General features: G+C 38.5%; 1 protein-coding gene across 1 annotated transcript in view; it reads right to left on the bottom strand.

The window, feature by feature from the left end:
- Window positions 1-14,666, bottom strand: part of EPHA6 (EPH receptor A6) — a 971,878-nt gene that overhangs the window by 18,027 nt on the left and 939,185 nt on the right. Inside the window, exon 15 of the mRNA XM_068985421.1 lies at window positions 14,023-14,172. Within this exon, the coding sequence (XP_068841522.1) occupies window positions 14,023-14,172 (150 nt within the window). The remainder of the gene's footprint in view (window positions 1-14,022; window positions 14,173-14,666) is intronic.

The raw sequence follows: 14,666 nt of genomic DNA, 5'->3' as shown, positions 1-14,666 counted from the left end.
GATCCAAACATCCTTAGCTGTTGGAGAGCTAACTTTTCCAGACAACTCCTGTAAACAGTTGACACCCAAATCCAGATTGCTTGGTGCCAAGCAAGCTGTCTATTCTCTTTTGACAAAGTTGCTCTCATGAGTATCCTATAGGAAGAGACAGTGACAAGAAAGTGGGGTCCTTCACCTGGAACCTTTATCCACAGTATGTTCAGCAAGTGTCTAGTCCCACCATGCCTTTCCGTGGGGATACTGGGAGACTTGGGCACTCATGACATTTCTCCTTGCTGACCTCTAGGTTTAAAGTTTTCCCTGTTCTTTAACTTGTGACTTTGTGAAATTTGTCCTGAGCCCTGGTTCATGACAGATGTCAATCATGAAGGTCCCACCTTAGAGGAAATGCTAATAACAACAACGAGACAATAATAATTACTAACAGTGATTGAGAGCTCTTGACTACTTCCAGGTGCCATTTCTAAATGATTTACATGTGTCAACTCTTTTAATCCTCACAATAATATTGTGTGGTAGGTACTATTTTTATCCCCAGTTTACAGACAAGGAACGTAAACTTAGAGAAGTTCAACTGGCAAACACTACATATCTAAAAGTTTTGAATTAGAGGGAGCTAGAGAAGAAACTTGAGCAATATGATTCAAAAAATGGTTAAAAGATACAACATATTTCTAATGGATTTTAAATTTATCCAAAGAGATAAATATTCATCACTTAAAATGTACTATTAAACATACCATGTATAAGGGATAGCATAATGAGTAAGAAACATCTCTGTCTTTGGGAAATGTATAATCTAATGAAGATGCCCAAGGAATCTGCTTATGGAACATGCCATGTAGAACAGGCAGTCATGGAAATTTGTCAGAAGAGTACCTATCTGAGCCTTTGGGAGACTTCTCAGTAAGGTGAACTGAATGTAGAAGGTAGCAAGGTCCATGAGATTAGATGGGTCTGAGAGAAGAGATGTGATCTAATTAGGGAATTGAAGTAGATTTCTGTAACTAGACCAGATTCTTCAAAGAGAAGAATGGTGAGATTTGAGGCCGGAAGGTTAAGTAAAAACTATGTTTCTTGTGATCATGAATGATTTTTCATGCTATAAACACAGACTTTATGCAAAAGGGGAAGGGTTTTGGCAAGTAGATGGCATTAGATTTGCCTTTTGGAAGCTCACTGTGGCTGCATTATGAAGAGTGGGAGGACAGGGAAGGCCAGGAAGGACGCTTGCAGTGATCCAGGCAAGAAGTCAGGATAGCCTTAGTTGAAGCAGAGGCCATAGGGTACAAGCAGTAGATTGACTTGTCAGGAATGTAGGACTGGGGTGAGATTAGATAGGGAAGTAGAGGGAAAAGAGAAGATTGACTGGCAGGGTTTTGGCTTGGTCAAGGAAACAAAGGAGGAGGAGTAATTTTGGGGCTGGAGTGACCATGGGTTAAATTTTCTATGAGCTTTCTGGTCTCTGATTCAAGTAACATATGAAACTTTGAGAGCTTATTATACGTCAATTTCTGGGCTAGGTATTTTAACATAGCTTAACTTCTATGTGAGTGTGGTTATACATATTTTGTAGGTAAGAAAATTGAAGCTCTAACTGATGAACAGATTGTCTCAGATTCACATAGCTAGTAATTTCCTGAAGACTGGACCAATATTATCACCTTGGTAGCCTCTGAATCATGACAGCGATAGGAAAAAAAATCTGTCCTGAGTCTTGTGCTGCGTTCCAGACTCATCCCCTAGAATTAACTCTTGAGCTTCTCATAGACATTTACACACTCCATGCTTTCACTCTCTCCCACCTGCTGATGACTTTCATTCTTGTAGCTCCAGTTCAGCTTTCTCTCAAGATTTCTACATCTGTCGTCTCTGGGATTTTTTTTTTTTTGCTGTTGTTCAAAACTTGCTCCTAAGTTTGGCATTTCTGTCCTCTGAAAAGGGTAGCATTCTTTTTCCAATGATTTAAGTCAGAGATCAGTGGGTCCTCTGGGCTTCTGTCTTTCCTGGTGCTCAAAACTAACTTAGATGTTGATTCCACTAATTTCATATACTTTAAATACAGCCCATTTTCAATCCTCTTCTCAAATGATTTATTTTTCATTTTGATCACTACAACAGCCACTTAATTAGTCTTTCTGTCTCCCCTCTAACTCCTTCGATAACTTCTGCAGTGCACCCGAAGCAATCCTGCTGATATGAAACTGTGATCACACTCCTTCCATATCTGGAATTCTGCAGCAGCTCACTATGACCCAGGTTCTCAGTCCTCACCTCTGGCACTGTCCTGCTTCTCCTCTGCTTTGGCCACAAAACACTTGCACTCTCTGAGCTGGGCAAGCCGAGTTCAAGAGCAGGAACGATTTCTTTTTTCCATGAGTTCCCGGCATCTAAAACAATGCCTTGTCAAATCAAAGAGTGAACTTCAGTTGTCGTATATGTGACCTATGGCAGCTGTATATTAACTGTTATCTTCATAAACATGTCTTTTGTGGGAAGTTTTGTTTTATAGGCATTTCTGGTTCCCTGCTTAAGGACTGACAGGCAGCCAGCAGCATATGGAGTGCTTTGTCTAAAAGACTAAATGAGATTTGTTTTAGGATATGAAGGGGTGATAATTACTAGAGAGAATTTTGTTAATAGCATGGTTTTATGATAGTTGTAGGCTGTCATCCTTTGCAGAAGAATTATGCAAGGTTATACCCTTATTTTAAAGTGTAAGAAGAAAATTAAAATAAAGTGAAAAAATATGAAAATGACTGCAGTGATAACTTCTGTGCAGAGATAGAAGGAATTAGATTTTGTCAGAAGTTATTATCTAAAACCTGGCAGGTTATTCTAAATAGATCATACTGGTTCCTTGTCACTGACACTACAATTTTTAGCATCCTAGAATCCACACTAGGCTCAGTTGGGGCACGTAGCAGACTGTTCTGCTCTTGTTGAATCTGATGAGTTTCCCAATCGCGCTGAAGGTTTCTGAATCAAAGAAGACAATGTGAACCTTTTATTAAACTAGGCAAACAAGGAGCAGACAGTCAATAGGAAGACACTGAGATATCCCTAAACAATGCTGTTGAACAAGAAATGTTGGGGCTGTGCCGGTAATCACATTTTTATGTTATAACACTGCTCAATATCTCCCAAAGAGAAGCACAGTGAAGTTAGTTATTCATACTTCCTTTTAAAATAAACTGTCTCAAAATTTTAGCAAGGGCTGAAATGTACAATAGTCAATGGAATGTGAAATGATTCTATTTTTGTCTTCTCTCTCGATATTCATCATAACTTTGTGGAAAAATCTGTAATTTCAAGTTGAAAGTGGATGGTGAAGCAGAGTCCCAGTATATCCCTACTTTTCATGATGATGATTATTTATAGATAGGAAGACATTCAGATTTATAAAACAGTAAAACTGAAAGCCCTGGCAATGTAGTTATCTGATATGCAATGTAAAAGTTGTGTCTACACAGGCAAAAGAAGGATAGAAAAAAGAAAGGAAAGAAGTGGTTATAAGTAAATCACATTTAAAATCTCATACCTACTCTCTTAGTCAATATTTTTCAACATACAGAAATTATAATTCAGTGGAAAGCAATCAAAACTCAAATGAAAATCAGTGTACATTGAAAAAAACTAAGGGGGATAGAGTGGTGAACATTCCCCTTGATGGCTTATCAGGTAAAGAATCTGCCTGCAATGCAGGAGACACAGGAGATATGGGTTTGATCCCTGGGTTGGGAAGATCCATTGGAGGAGGAAATGACAACCCACTCCAGTATTCTTGCCTGGAGAATCCCATGGACAGAGGAGCCTGGCGGGCTACAGTCAACAGAGTCGCAAAGAGTCGGACACAACTGAGAGACTAAGCACCTAAGAGTGAAAGAATAAGATATAGACAGAAAACACTTTTTCTGAGGCTAATTTATAATTTGTAAATCGCTAAGGCATGGAAACATAAGGTTTCCTTAATTGAAAGAGACACGTGTACCCCAGTGTTCATCGCAGCACTGTTTATAATAGCCAGGACATGGAAGCAACCTAGATGTCCATCAGCAAAGGAATGGATAAGAAAGCTGTGGTACATATACACAATGGAGTATTACTCAGCCATTAAAAAGAATACATTTGAATCAGTTCTAATGAGGTGGATGAAACTGGAGCCTCTTATACAGAGAGAAGTAAGCCAGAAAGAAAAACATCAATACAGTATACTAACGCATATATATGGAATTTAGAAAGATGGTAATGATAACCCTGTATGTGAGACAGCAAAAGAGACACAGATGTATAGAACAGTCTTTTGGACTCTGTGGGACAGGGAGAGGGTGGGATGATTTGGGAGAATGGAATTAAAATATGTATAATATCATATATGAAATAAATCACCAGTCCAGGTTCGATGCATGATACTGGATGCCTGGGGCTGGTGCAATGAGATGACCCAGAGGGATGATATGGGGAAGGAGGAGGGAGGGGGGTTCAGGATGGGGAACACATGTATACCTGTGGCAGATTCATGTTAATGTATGGCAAAACCAATACAATATTGTAAAGTAATTAACCTCCAATTAAAATAAATAAATTAAAAAACATTTTTTTTTAAAACTCTATACTTCAGACAATTCTCCAATCTTATTTTACAGAAGTCTCCATAGAATGTCAAGGACCTATAAAATTGGAGAATGTTCATCTTCAGTAAGACACCAGTCAGATTACTGAATGAGTGGACAAAATGGAGGAACTGGCTTTTTACTTTCACGCTTTGGAGAAGGAAATGGCAACCCACTCAAGTGTTCTTGCCTGGAGAATCCCAAGGACAGGGGGAGCCTGGTGGGCTGCCATCTATGGGGTCACACAGAGTCGGGCACAACTGAAGTGACTTAGCAGCAGCAGCAGCCCTCTTATAAGTTAAAAGGTTGCTGATGATATGTTTTATGGTTTGGAAAATCTTTCGCCCTAACAGTTGAAAGTCATACTTCTTGCTGCTGCTGCTGCTAAGTTGCTTCAGTCATGTTCGACTCTGTGCGACCCCATAGATGGCAGCCCACCAGGCTCCCCAGTCCCTGGGATTCTCCAGGCAAGAACATTGGAGTGGGTTGCCATTTCCTTCTCCAATGCATGAAAGTAAAAAGTGAAAGTGAAGTCGCTCAGTGACGTCTGACTCCTAGCGACCGCATGGATTGCAGCCCACCAGGCTCCTCCATCCATGGGATTTTCCAGGCAAGAGTACTGGAGTGGGGTGCCATTGCTACTTCTTGAGACTGAGATAATTAAAACTTTCTATGCAACCATGCTTCAGTGTGTAAGTAGTAGAATGAGCATTAGTGAAGGAGTCACATGAACTGCCCTGGAGTCTGAAATTTCACTAAAAAGCTCTGTGCTTGGGCAATTCTCTGTCTCCTCATTAAGAGGGGGAAAAAAAAAAAAGCCTGGATTCAGTGCTTGTGACAGTGCCTTTCAGCTCAAAAAGCTGTGTTTTTAGGGTCAGTGAAACTGAAGGGTTAATCTGCAGGATCTCTGGTGACATCTCTTGATCTCAAGGTTCTTTGACCGCCAGATCTAGATTTGGCATCCCTTGAAAGGACTGTTTCCCACAGAGCTCCAAGTGCAGGGAGACAAAAATCCAGATGGGCCAAAGTATATCATAGTAAACTAAGATTAGGAAGATTTGGTGGACCAAGATATTCTTTACTAGACGTGTTCCCACCAACAAAGTATATTTTTTGAAATATAAAAACAATGTAAAGACATATTCCAAATCAACATTTTTGAAATGAGAAGACAACATTCTTAAAACTCAGGCCCATATTTCCAAGTCCTCTCTGGGGGGGGAAAAAAAGAACCCAAAACAAACATTTCATCACTCATGCACCATTTCAATTTTAGAAAGATAACAGGCAACTTTAAGGGCCCATAAAAAAATACCCAACCTGAACAGGGAAATGGCAGCCCACTCCAGTATTCCTGCCTGGGAAATCCCATGGACAGAGGAGCCTGGAGGGCTACAGTTCATGGATTCACAAAGATTTGGACATGACCAAACACACACGCATGCAAAAATACCTAAAATCTTAGGAAACATAGTTTATGAGTATACAGTAAAAGAGTATTTTAAGATGCCCTCTTTATAATATGCTTTAAAGGAAACAAACAATTATAAAAAATCGTAAGAGCAATAGATTGTAAATTTCTTCCAAACAGAAATGGAAGGTATAGTTAATTTTTTTATGAAAATATTTCTGGTATGTATATAGTTTCAGCAAAAAAAAAAAGAATTCCCTTGAAAATTATACTGTGGTAGTAGCATACTGGTTATTGGTTTCCTCTACTTGGAACTTTATTATTCAAATTATTTGCAATGGTGATAGATTGAATCTCACAATATCCCCTATTACTCTTGTTTCTGTAACAGACATGCCTTATGCTAGTGTAATTAGTGTATATTTAATTAAAATGTTGCTCCTGCCTATGTACCAATAGGAGGAATTATTTAAAAAAATGAGAAAAAGGTCATTTTGAAAATTGCTTTGGTAGAAACATATTCAAATAAGTACAAAAATTCCCTCTGTAATATGGAAGGTTGAAATAATGGGAATGGGCCTTAGCAATTTACTGTATCTTACACAGATCATTACACAAGGACCATTACATAATAAAGCAGAGTTTTGAAAATCTAATCAGAAACAAAAATTGGAAATGACTGGACCCTCTGAATCAAAATCATACCGCATTTGAAGGTAAGTGGATTCTATATATCCTCCATTCTTGGCTAAAATACTGACCTATAATTGAGAAAGGTTATAGAATTATGAAGACAAACAAGAAATATAGTAGAAGGTAATTTTCTTCCTTCTCAACTTTTGAAAAGAGGAACCAATTCAGATAAGGTCAAAGGTTATTTCCAACCACATCATCTATTAAAAATCCTAAAGTTGAATTGTATTTTTTTTTCAGGTAAGCTTCAGAAAGCAATCTAAAGCAAAACTCACTATTATATAAAACCTGTTGAAAAGTAAGGAGAAGAAAAAATACAAAAACACTGAGGCAGCATTATGTTTCTTAGTAAACCTCAAATGAGATGCTCTCTGATAGCAGTTCTCTTTTTGGGAAATTGAACAGGCTTAGTAGCATATGCCTAAGTGATATCATACCCAGGAGCCATTTGGGCTTCAAACTGCTTCAAGGCGAATTTTTTCTTTCTTTCTTTCTTTCTTTTTTTTTTTTTTTTTTAAAAAAAAAAACATGCTAGGGAAAAACAAAACAGAAAAAACCCAAGTCTCTAGCCTTGCATTCAGATCATTTGTTTGAGCAAAGTCACCGCTCATTTATGTGGTGCAAGTTTTTCCCCGACATATTAGCTCTGTGGGGATTTGGTTATTTAATGTTGCCTCCTGTTCATGTTTTGCTTGCATTTTCTTCACTTAAGCACATTCCATAATATAAGTGTTGGAAGAACTGCAATACCCCTGGTGTCATCTTTGGAGCCAGTGTAGCTCCTAGCATTACAATGTACTCCTATTATGTAGTAAACAACAATTATTTTGAACTCGGATGAAAATAACACAAAACATTATACTGTGATACATTAAAAAAAAGTTTAAAAATATTAGGAAACAGCAAGGAAATTTGTGCCTTCAATGTACCTGTGGCATGTTTCTGGTAATAGGCTAAATATGTGGACCATGAGAATATTATTTTAAGCTACTGCCTTAAACATTTTTAAGAAATATAATACAGCACATTTTATAAATTTTTAACATCAAGACAAAAAGTCCTGCTGAAAAGATTTATACTTTCAAACAACAGTGAGTCAATCCACATTCTTGCTGATAGGAAAGAACAGAAACACTTACATTGTGGTACAGAGGGATACATAATTAAAGATGCTTCGATCTCATTTCATAGAGCTTGTGTGGTATAGAGACTCCTCTGAAAATTAAGACTTCTACAGTATAGCTCAGGGGTAAAAGCACACACTTTGGGGGAAGCAGGGGTCTTCAACTTCAGTTCTGTCATGGGTTGGGGCTTCCCTGGTGGCACTAGTGGTAAAAAACCCACCTGCCAATGCAAGAGACGTAAGAGAAGCAGGTTCGATCCCTGGGTCAGGAAAATCCCCTGGAGGAGGGCATGGCAACCTACTCTGGTATTTTTGCCTGGAGAATCTCATGGACAGAGGAGACTGGTGGGCTACAATCCATAGGGTCACAAAGAGTCAGACACAACTGAAGTGACTTAACATACAACCTTGGGTAAGTTGCTAAAATTTTCTAGAAAGCCTTTTATCTATAAATGGGAATAAAAATAGTATCAATCTTAGAGAATTATTTTGAAGATTAAATGAGTCAATAATCTAAAATAATTGACTCATAATAAATTCAGAAATTGCAAGCTATGATTATTACCACTAATTAATTAAATATCTTCTATGTACCAGGTGCTTTTTATAATTGCTTGTGGTTAGTTGCTCAGTAGTGTCCGACTCTTTGTGACCCTTTGGACTGCAGCCCTCGAGTTTCTCTGTCGAAGGGACTTTTCAGGCAAGAATACTGGAGTGGGTTGCCATTTTCTTCTCCAGGGGATCTTCCTGACTGAGGAATCAAACCCATGTCTCCTATGTCTACTGCTTTGCAGGCAGATTCTTTACCTGTGGAGCCACTGGGAAAGCTTATATAATAAAAAATATCTCAAATAATAGCATATGCATGCTTTTTTGGGCATATGTTAAAAACTAACTATGTTGTATTCACACAATGTTGTTTATATTAAAAAGAAAAAGAAGGCCTGAGTCTACCCTTGAGGAGTATATATTCTACTTGGGGGCAGAAGCATGACTTAGAAATGTCAGAACTTCATCTCCTCACCTACACAGAGAGCTTCTTGAGAGTGAGGGCTGGATTTTCAAGTTCTCCAGACCTACCCACATGCCCAGTGACTGGCCTGAGTTTAATCAGTAACTGCTGAATGGCTAAGCAGATGGCATCTACTGTTATGCTTGGTAGGCCATACATGGACTAGTCTTCTGCACTGCTTTTTCTCATTTCCTTATGTATATTCCCTAATGTACATTACTACTGACCTTTGGGAAACTCATTATATTATTCACTAAAATAGACTATGCAAACTCAGAATTGTTCATTGCAATAAAATATGCCACAGTCTGCAGGATGAAGGGACTACCTACCTCATAAAAACTACCTGAAATTTTCTAAACTCATTTAAAATCCTAAAGCATGTTAACATTCCATATTTAGCTAAGCCCTTAAATTAAACTCCACAAAATGTAATAAAAATATAAAATATTCAAACAGGAAATAGTTGAACTTTTATTGTCTAAAAATGGCTTTTCTTATTTAAAACACACCTTGGTTGCGGAAAGTCAAATATAAGACTGAACTTTGACCAAACATGAGAAATTCAGGACAAATAGGAAATAACCAGTATTTGAAGAGAGCAGCTCAGAAAGTTTTGATTAAGCTATTTCTGCTTTTAAACAGAAATTCTGGTTACAGGATCTGTCACAGATACACTGACTTCCAATATGTTAAGCTAAACAGAATTTCAACTCTCTTCACTGCAGCAGGAAATATATTCACAAAATACATAAAGGATTTTAGCTCTTAGTACTTTCCTCTCTTATATTGATCTGAGGACCTCAAGGGTTTGGCATTTTTCCCTCCCCTCAGAAATTTCTGTTCTCCTCCTTGTTTCCAATTCTTGCTTACATATTCTTTGGTAGCTACTCAAAGACCATGAAAATAACCAGCTTACCCTTTATCTAGTCCTTGAAAAATAACAACGTGCTGGGTGGAGGGAGCGTTCAGCCTTGCACTGTGGACATTGACAACAGAATGAATGAGGATGGGCTTAATGTCAGGAGTCTATTCCTGGCTGCAGCAACTTCTTCTGATTCCAGATATGGTCTTTATGGCCATATGAGGTTTAATAGACAGAATGGCTCTCTAAATGTTCATCCTGGACACAGATCATCAACACACATGGCCAGAATGACCGTGTAAACTGGTGGACATGATCCTGGAAGGGAGGAGCTGACACCAGATTTTGGACTGCTCTAGGCAGCAACTAAGGACAGTTTACAAGTGGGTCTATGTTGGAAATTACACATTTGGGCCTTTTCTCTCAGAAGTTGCTCTCCTAGAAAATCTGTCTTGTCATCTGGCTCTACACTCGTACATGCTCTGCTCTGTGGAGGTTCTATTGGATTCTTGTACCCTCACAGAAATTCCTAAACTGAACAAAAGTACAATGTGAACCATTTCTTTGCTGAGACAAGTATGATAATTATTTCTTCAGAGATTATAAAGACTTGGCATGTTAGTGTTAAAAGGGATATTAAATATCATTTAACCTCGTCCTTTTATTATATTTGTTGGTCACTTTTGAGGCACTTTTCATGGCTGAATTATAGTCTACCTAATGGTGGTTGTGGTTACCAAACTGGTGGTACAAAGTACCCCATGTGGTAAAATGATAATCCAGGAGACAGAAAAAATAATAGAACTTCTCTTTATGTTTATTTGTCTTATACAAGAGTGTGTATGTGTGTGTGTGTGTGTGTGTGTATGTGTGTGAGTGCACGCGCATGCACACATGCCTGAGCTCAGTCACATTCAACTTTTTGTGACATCATGGTCTGAAGCCCACCAGGCTGCTCGGTCCATGGAATTTTCTAGGCAAGAATAATGGAATGGGTTGTCATTTCCTTTTCCAGAGAATCTTTCTGACCCAGGCATTGAACTCAAGTCTCTTTCATCCCTCGTATTAGCAGGCATAATTTTTACCACTGTGCAACCTGGGAAGCCCCATTTTACTGTAAGAAAGACAATTTATGCATGTCTAATAAGAATGACTATGACTTTTATGATCAAAATGAAATGACTTTTACAACTGTACTTGGCAGTATATTTATATATTTAAAATCAAATTCCAAACATTTCTTATCTTTTCTTACTTTTCTCTCCCAAAACACTAATGATCATGTTACATATTACATATTTTATTTATTTACTTTGTGTAGTCTGTTTTCCTCTTGCTAGAATATAAACTCAATGAGGGCAAGAAGTCACTGGCCTATGGATGTAAACTAAATCACCATGAAAGAGGCAGTTATTTCCTCTTCCCTCCTCCTTGCCCATGACTTCTAGAAGGTTATTAGAATTGTTTTTTTAGTATCACTGTCAAAGCACTTACTATGTGATTCTAGGGAAATCATGTCACCTCCCTAAACCTCAGTTTCATAAAAGTTCAATCCAGTTTGTTTTCCCTTGTATCTCTACTTCCTGAGAAGATACTCAACAAATTACTTTTTAAACAAAAAATGAATGTATTAGTACGTAGGACTTGTATATAATGTGCAGATAAATACACATATGTCCGTTGTGAATGCTCAAGAACTTTTTATAGGCAAGGGCATATTATTAATAAAGTTTGGAGTCCTCTGAGTTAGGTAATTTTTTATTTTAAGTCTGACAGAGAACTGGTTAAGACAAGGACTATATGGAACACCAGTTAAGGAAGGTACTTGAACTGAGGGCTCTTCTGCGCAGTGAGGATTTTCATTCATCTGAAGGAGGACTTTTCATTTTATAGATTTTCTTGAATGGCCATCATGAGAAATGCTGGACTGGAAGAAACACAAGCTGAAGTCAAGATTGCCGGGAGAAATATTAATAACCTCAGGTATGCAGATGACACCACCCTTATGGCAGAAAGTGAAGAGGAACTAAAAAGCCTCTTGATGAAAGTCAAAGTGGAGAGTGAGAAAGTTGGCTTAAAGCTCAACATTCAGAAAACGAAGATCATGGCATCCAGTCCCATCACTTCATGGGAAATAGATGGGGAAACAGTGTCAGACTTATTTTTTGGGGCTCCAAAATCACTGCAGATGGTGACTGCAGCCATGAAATTAAAAGACGCTTACTCCTTGGAAGAAAAGTTATGACCAACATAGAGAGCATATTCAAAAGCAGAGACATTACTTTGCTGACTAAGATCTGTCTAGTCAAGGCTATGGTTTTTCCAGTGGTCATATATGGATGTGAGAGTTGGACTGTGAAGAAGGCTGAGTGCTGAAGAATTGATGCTTTTGAACTGTGGTGTTGGAGAAGACTCTTGAGAGTCCCTTGGACTACAAGGAGATCCAACCAGTCCATTCTGAAGGAGATCAGCCCTGGGATTTCTTTGGAAGGAATGATGCTAAAGCTGAAACTCCAGTACTTCGGCCACCTCATGCGAAGAGTTGACTCATTGGAAAAGACTGTGATGCTGGGAGGGATTGGGGGCAGGAGGAGAAGGGGACAACCGAGGATGAGCTGGCTGGATGGCATCACTGACTTGATGGACATGAATCTGAGTGTACTCCGGGACTTGGTGATGGACAGGGAGGCCTGGTATGCTACAATTCATGGGGTCGCAAAGAGTCAGACACAACTGAGCGACTGAACTGAACTGAACTTGAATGGCCTATTTTAGTCATGTCACAGTAGGACAAGCAGGCAAGCATTATCTTGGGTTAAGAGTAGAGTAGGATCTATGGTGACTGGATCCAGGGTGTCTGTTACCTTGGATAGCTGGTTAAAAAAAGATGAATTCTTCCTGGGAGTGAAGGAATATATTTCTGCTCTTGAGATTCAATCTTAAGAAGCAGAGCTAGACACAAGTTTCTCCAAGCAAGGCCCAGAGGCTGAAAGAGCAACAAGGTCCTTCAAATAAAATTCCTTTAAGGACAGTAAATGGCCTGGATCTAAAAAAGTTTAAATATTGGGAGTGTATCAAAGTTTGCTGGTCATGCCACACTCTGTACTTAAGGGAAAATGCTCTGCAGGACTAAGCCACCTGGCTTTGTGTTTTTATAAAGGGCTTTATAGAGCATGGTTGCACAGCGTTTGATGATCTTGAACCTGCTACATGTAGGTTCTGGACCTGGCATTCTCCAGAGACAGTAGGCACAAGAGCAGGCACTCAGTTTTGGAATTAACACTCTAAGTCAGGGAGAAACAAAAGTCATGGTGAGCTAACCAAAACCCAGTCTTCTTGGTGTCCAGTATTCAAAAAGATTAACCTTTCTCTGTCACTGAACATATTTGGACCGCTTGAGGTTGGGATGGGATAATGAGTATGCGGTGTGGAGGGGAAGCTCAAGCAGTTGAATGGAAAAAACAGAAGAGATGTGACAAGAGTTGACTACGTTTATGGATTTTCTAAAAAATCCATACCCACACAGTCTTTGTTTCCATCTGTGAGCATTCAGAATCCCATCAGAGTTGACTTCCCATTACCACTGTCTCCTAAACTGTTAGATACTTCAAAGAAGGCAGGTGAGTGGACAGCGTCTGGATTCTAGGCTGAGGGAAGGGGGTACGAAAATGTGTCTGCAGATCTGACAGCACAGTCACTTGCATTGTCAGGATTCTGGCATATTTTGACTACTGTCTCTACCACGTCCAACAGTCCATAGAGGTCAAATGTGTGCTAACTACCCTCTTCTATAATATTAGCCACCAAGGTAACTTTTACAGATAAAATAGATTGCAAAAAGGGTCATGTATCTCCAAATAACCATATATTAGATGATGTATTGTAACACATTGCCTGAAAGCATTTAATATTTTTCTGCTAAGTTTTCTCCTAAATTAATTTTCTCTTTACAGTACTACATTAAATTGCCCTAAGGAAGAAATGAAAGGTAAACATTATTCTTTGTTTTTTGAAACTTGTAGGGCAAGGCTCTTGCATAGCACAGTCAGGCTGCCTTAGAACCACATGTGTGTGTTCAGTATTAGATGTAAGACATGGATAGGTACTTACGTGACAAAGCCCATCAGCTGGCCCTTACCACACCAAACACAGCTCAGAGTGAAAGGCTACTCAACTTCAGCCACAAACCCTGGACAACTCTGAGGAAGATAAGGGCTAATCTGAGTGAGGACAAATGGTGTTTCTTCATCAATGATAATGTGTCTGCACTCACAAAGTGGCGGTTTAACTACGGATGGCACTTACGTCTTGGTTAGACATTTCCCAATAAGGTCTCTCTCCATAGGACATGACCTCCCACATGACAATGCCATAGCTCCATGCATCACTTGCCGAGGAGAATTTTCTGTAAGCAATAGCTTCTGGGGCTGTCCACCTTATAGGAATTTTCCCACCCTGGAAAACAAAATGGAGATTTTTACAGCTGGGTCACAAGTGTATTAAAGGTTGAAGTGGCACTGCAATTAACACATTTTTATTAGAAAAACCTAAACACTGCATGACAGCATTGGCATTTAAAAAAAAGAAAACTAAAACCAGAATAATGTTAAAATGTCAGAAATAAAAGTTTTAACGGGAAATAAGTCACACTTCAGAAATATTTTATTTCATTCATTAGAGAAATTTATTTTCACTTTTCTGAATCACACAATTAAACTCACTATCATGCCATCTGAAGAAAGTTCTACATTACAGAACATTAAAACTGAATTCAACATTCATTAAACATTGTATTACAGGTATAAATAATGATAATAAGTTCTAACTTAATTGAAGTCAAATGGTTAAATAAAGAGCTGAGATTTCTCTCTCTAAACGATTTAACATCTATCAGAACTTTATTTCCTTTTCTTTTCATTTTTTTAATCTGCTTCGATCACTTTTATTTG

Source organism: Capricornis sumatraensis, chromosome 1 (assembly GCF_032405125.1).
Source record: "Capricornis sumatraensis isolate serow.1 chromosome 1, serow.2, whole genome shotgun sequence".
Taxonomy (NCBI): domain Eukaryota; kingdom Metazoa; phylum Chordata; class Mammalia; order Artiodactyla; family Bovidae; genus Capricornis; species Capricornis sumatraensis.
The sequence above is the reverse complement of the archived record's forward strand: the minus strand, read 5'-3'. Positions and strand labels throughout refer to the sequence as shown.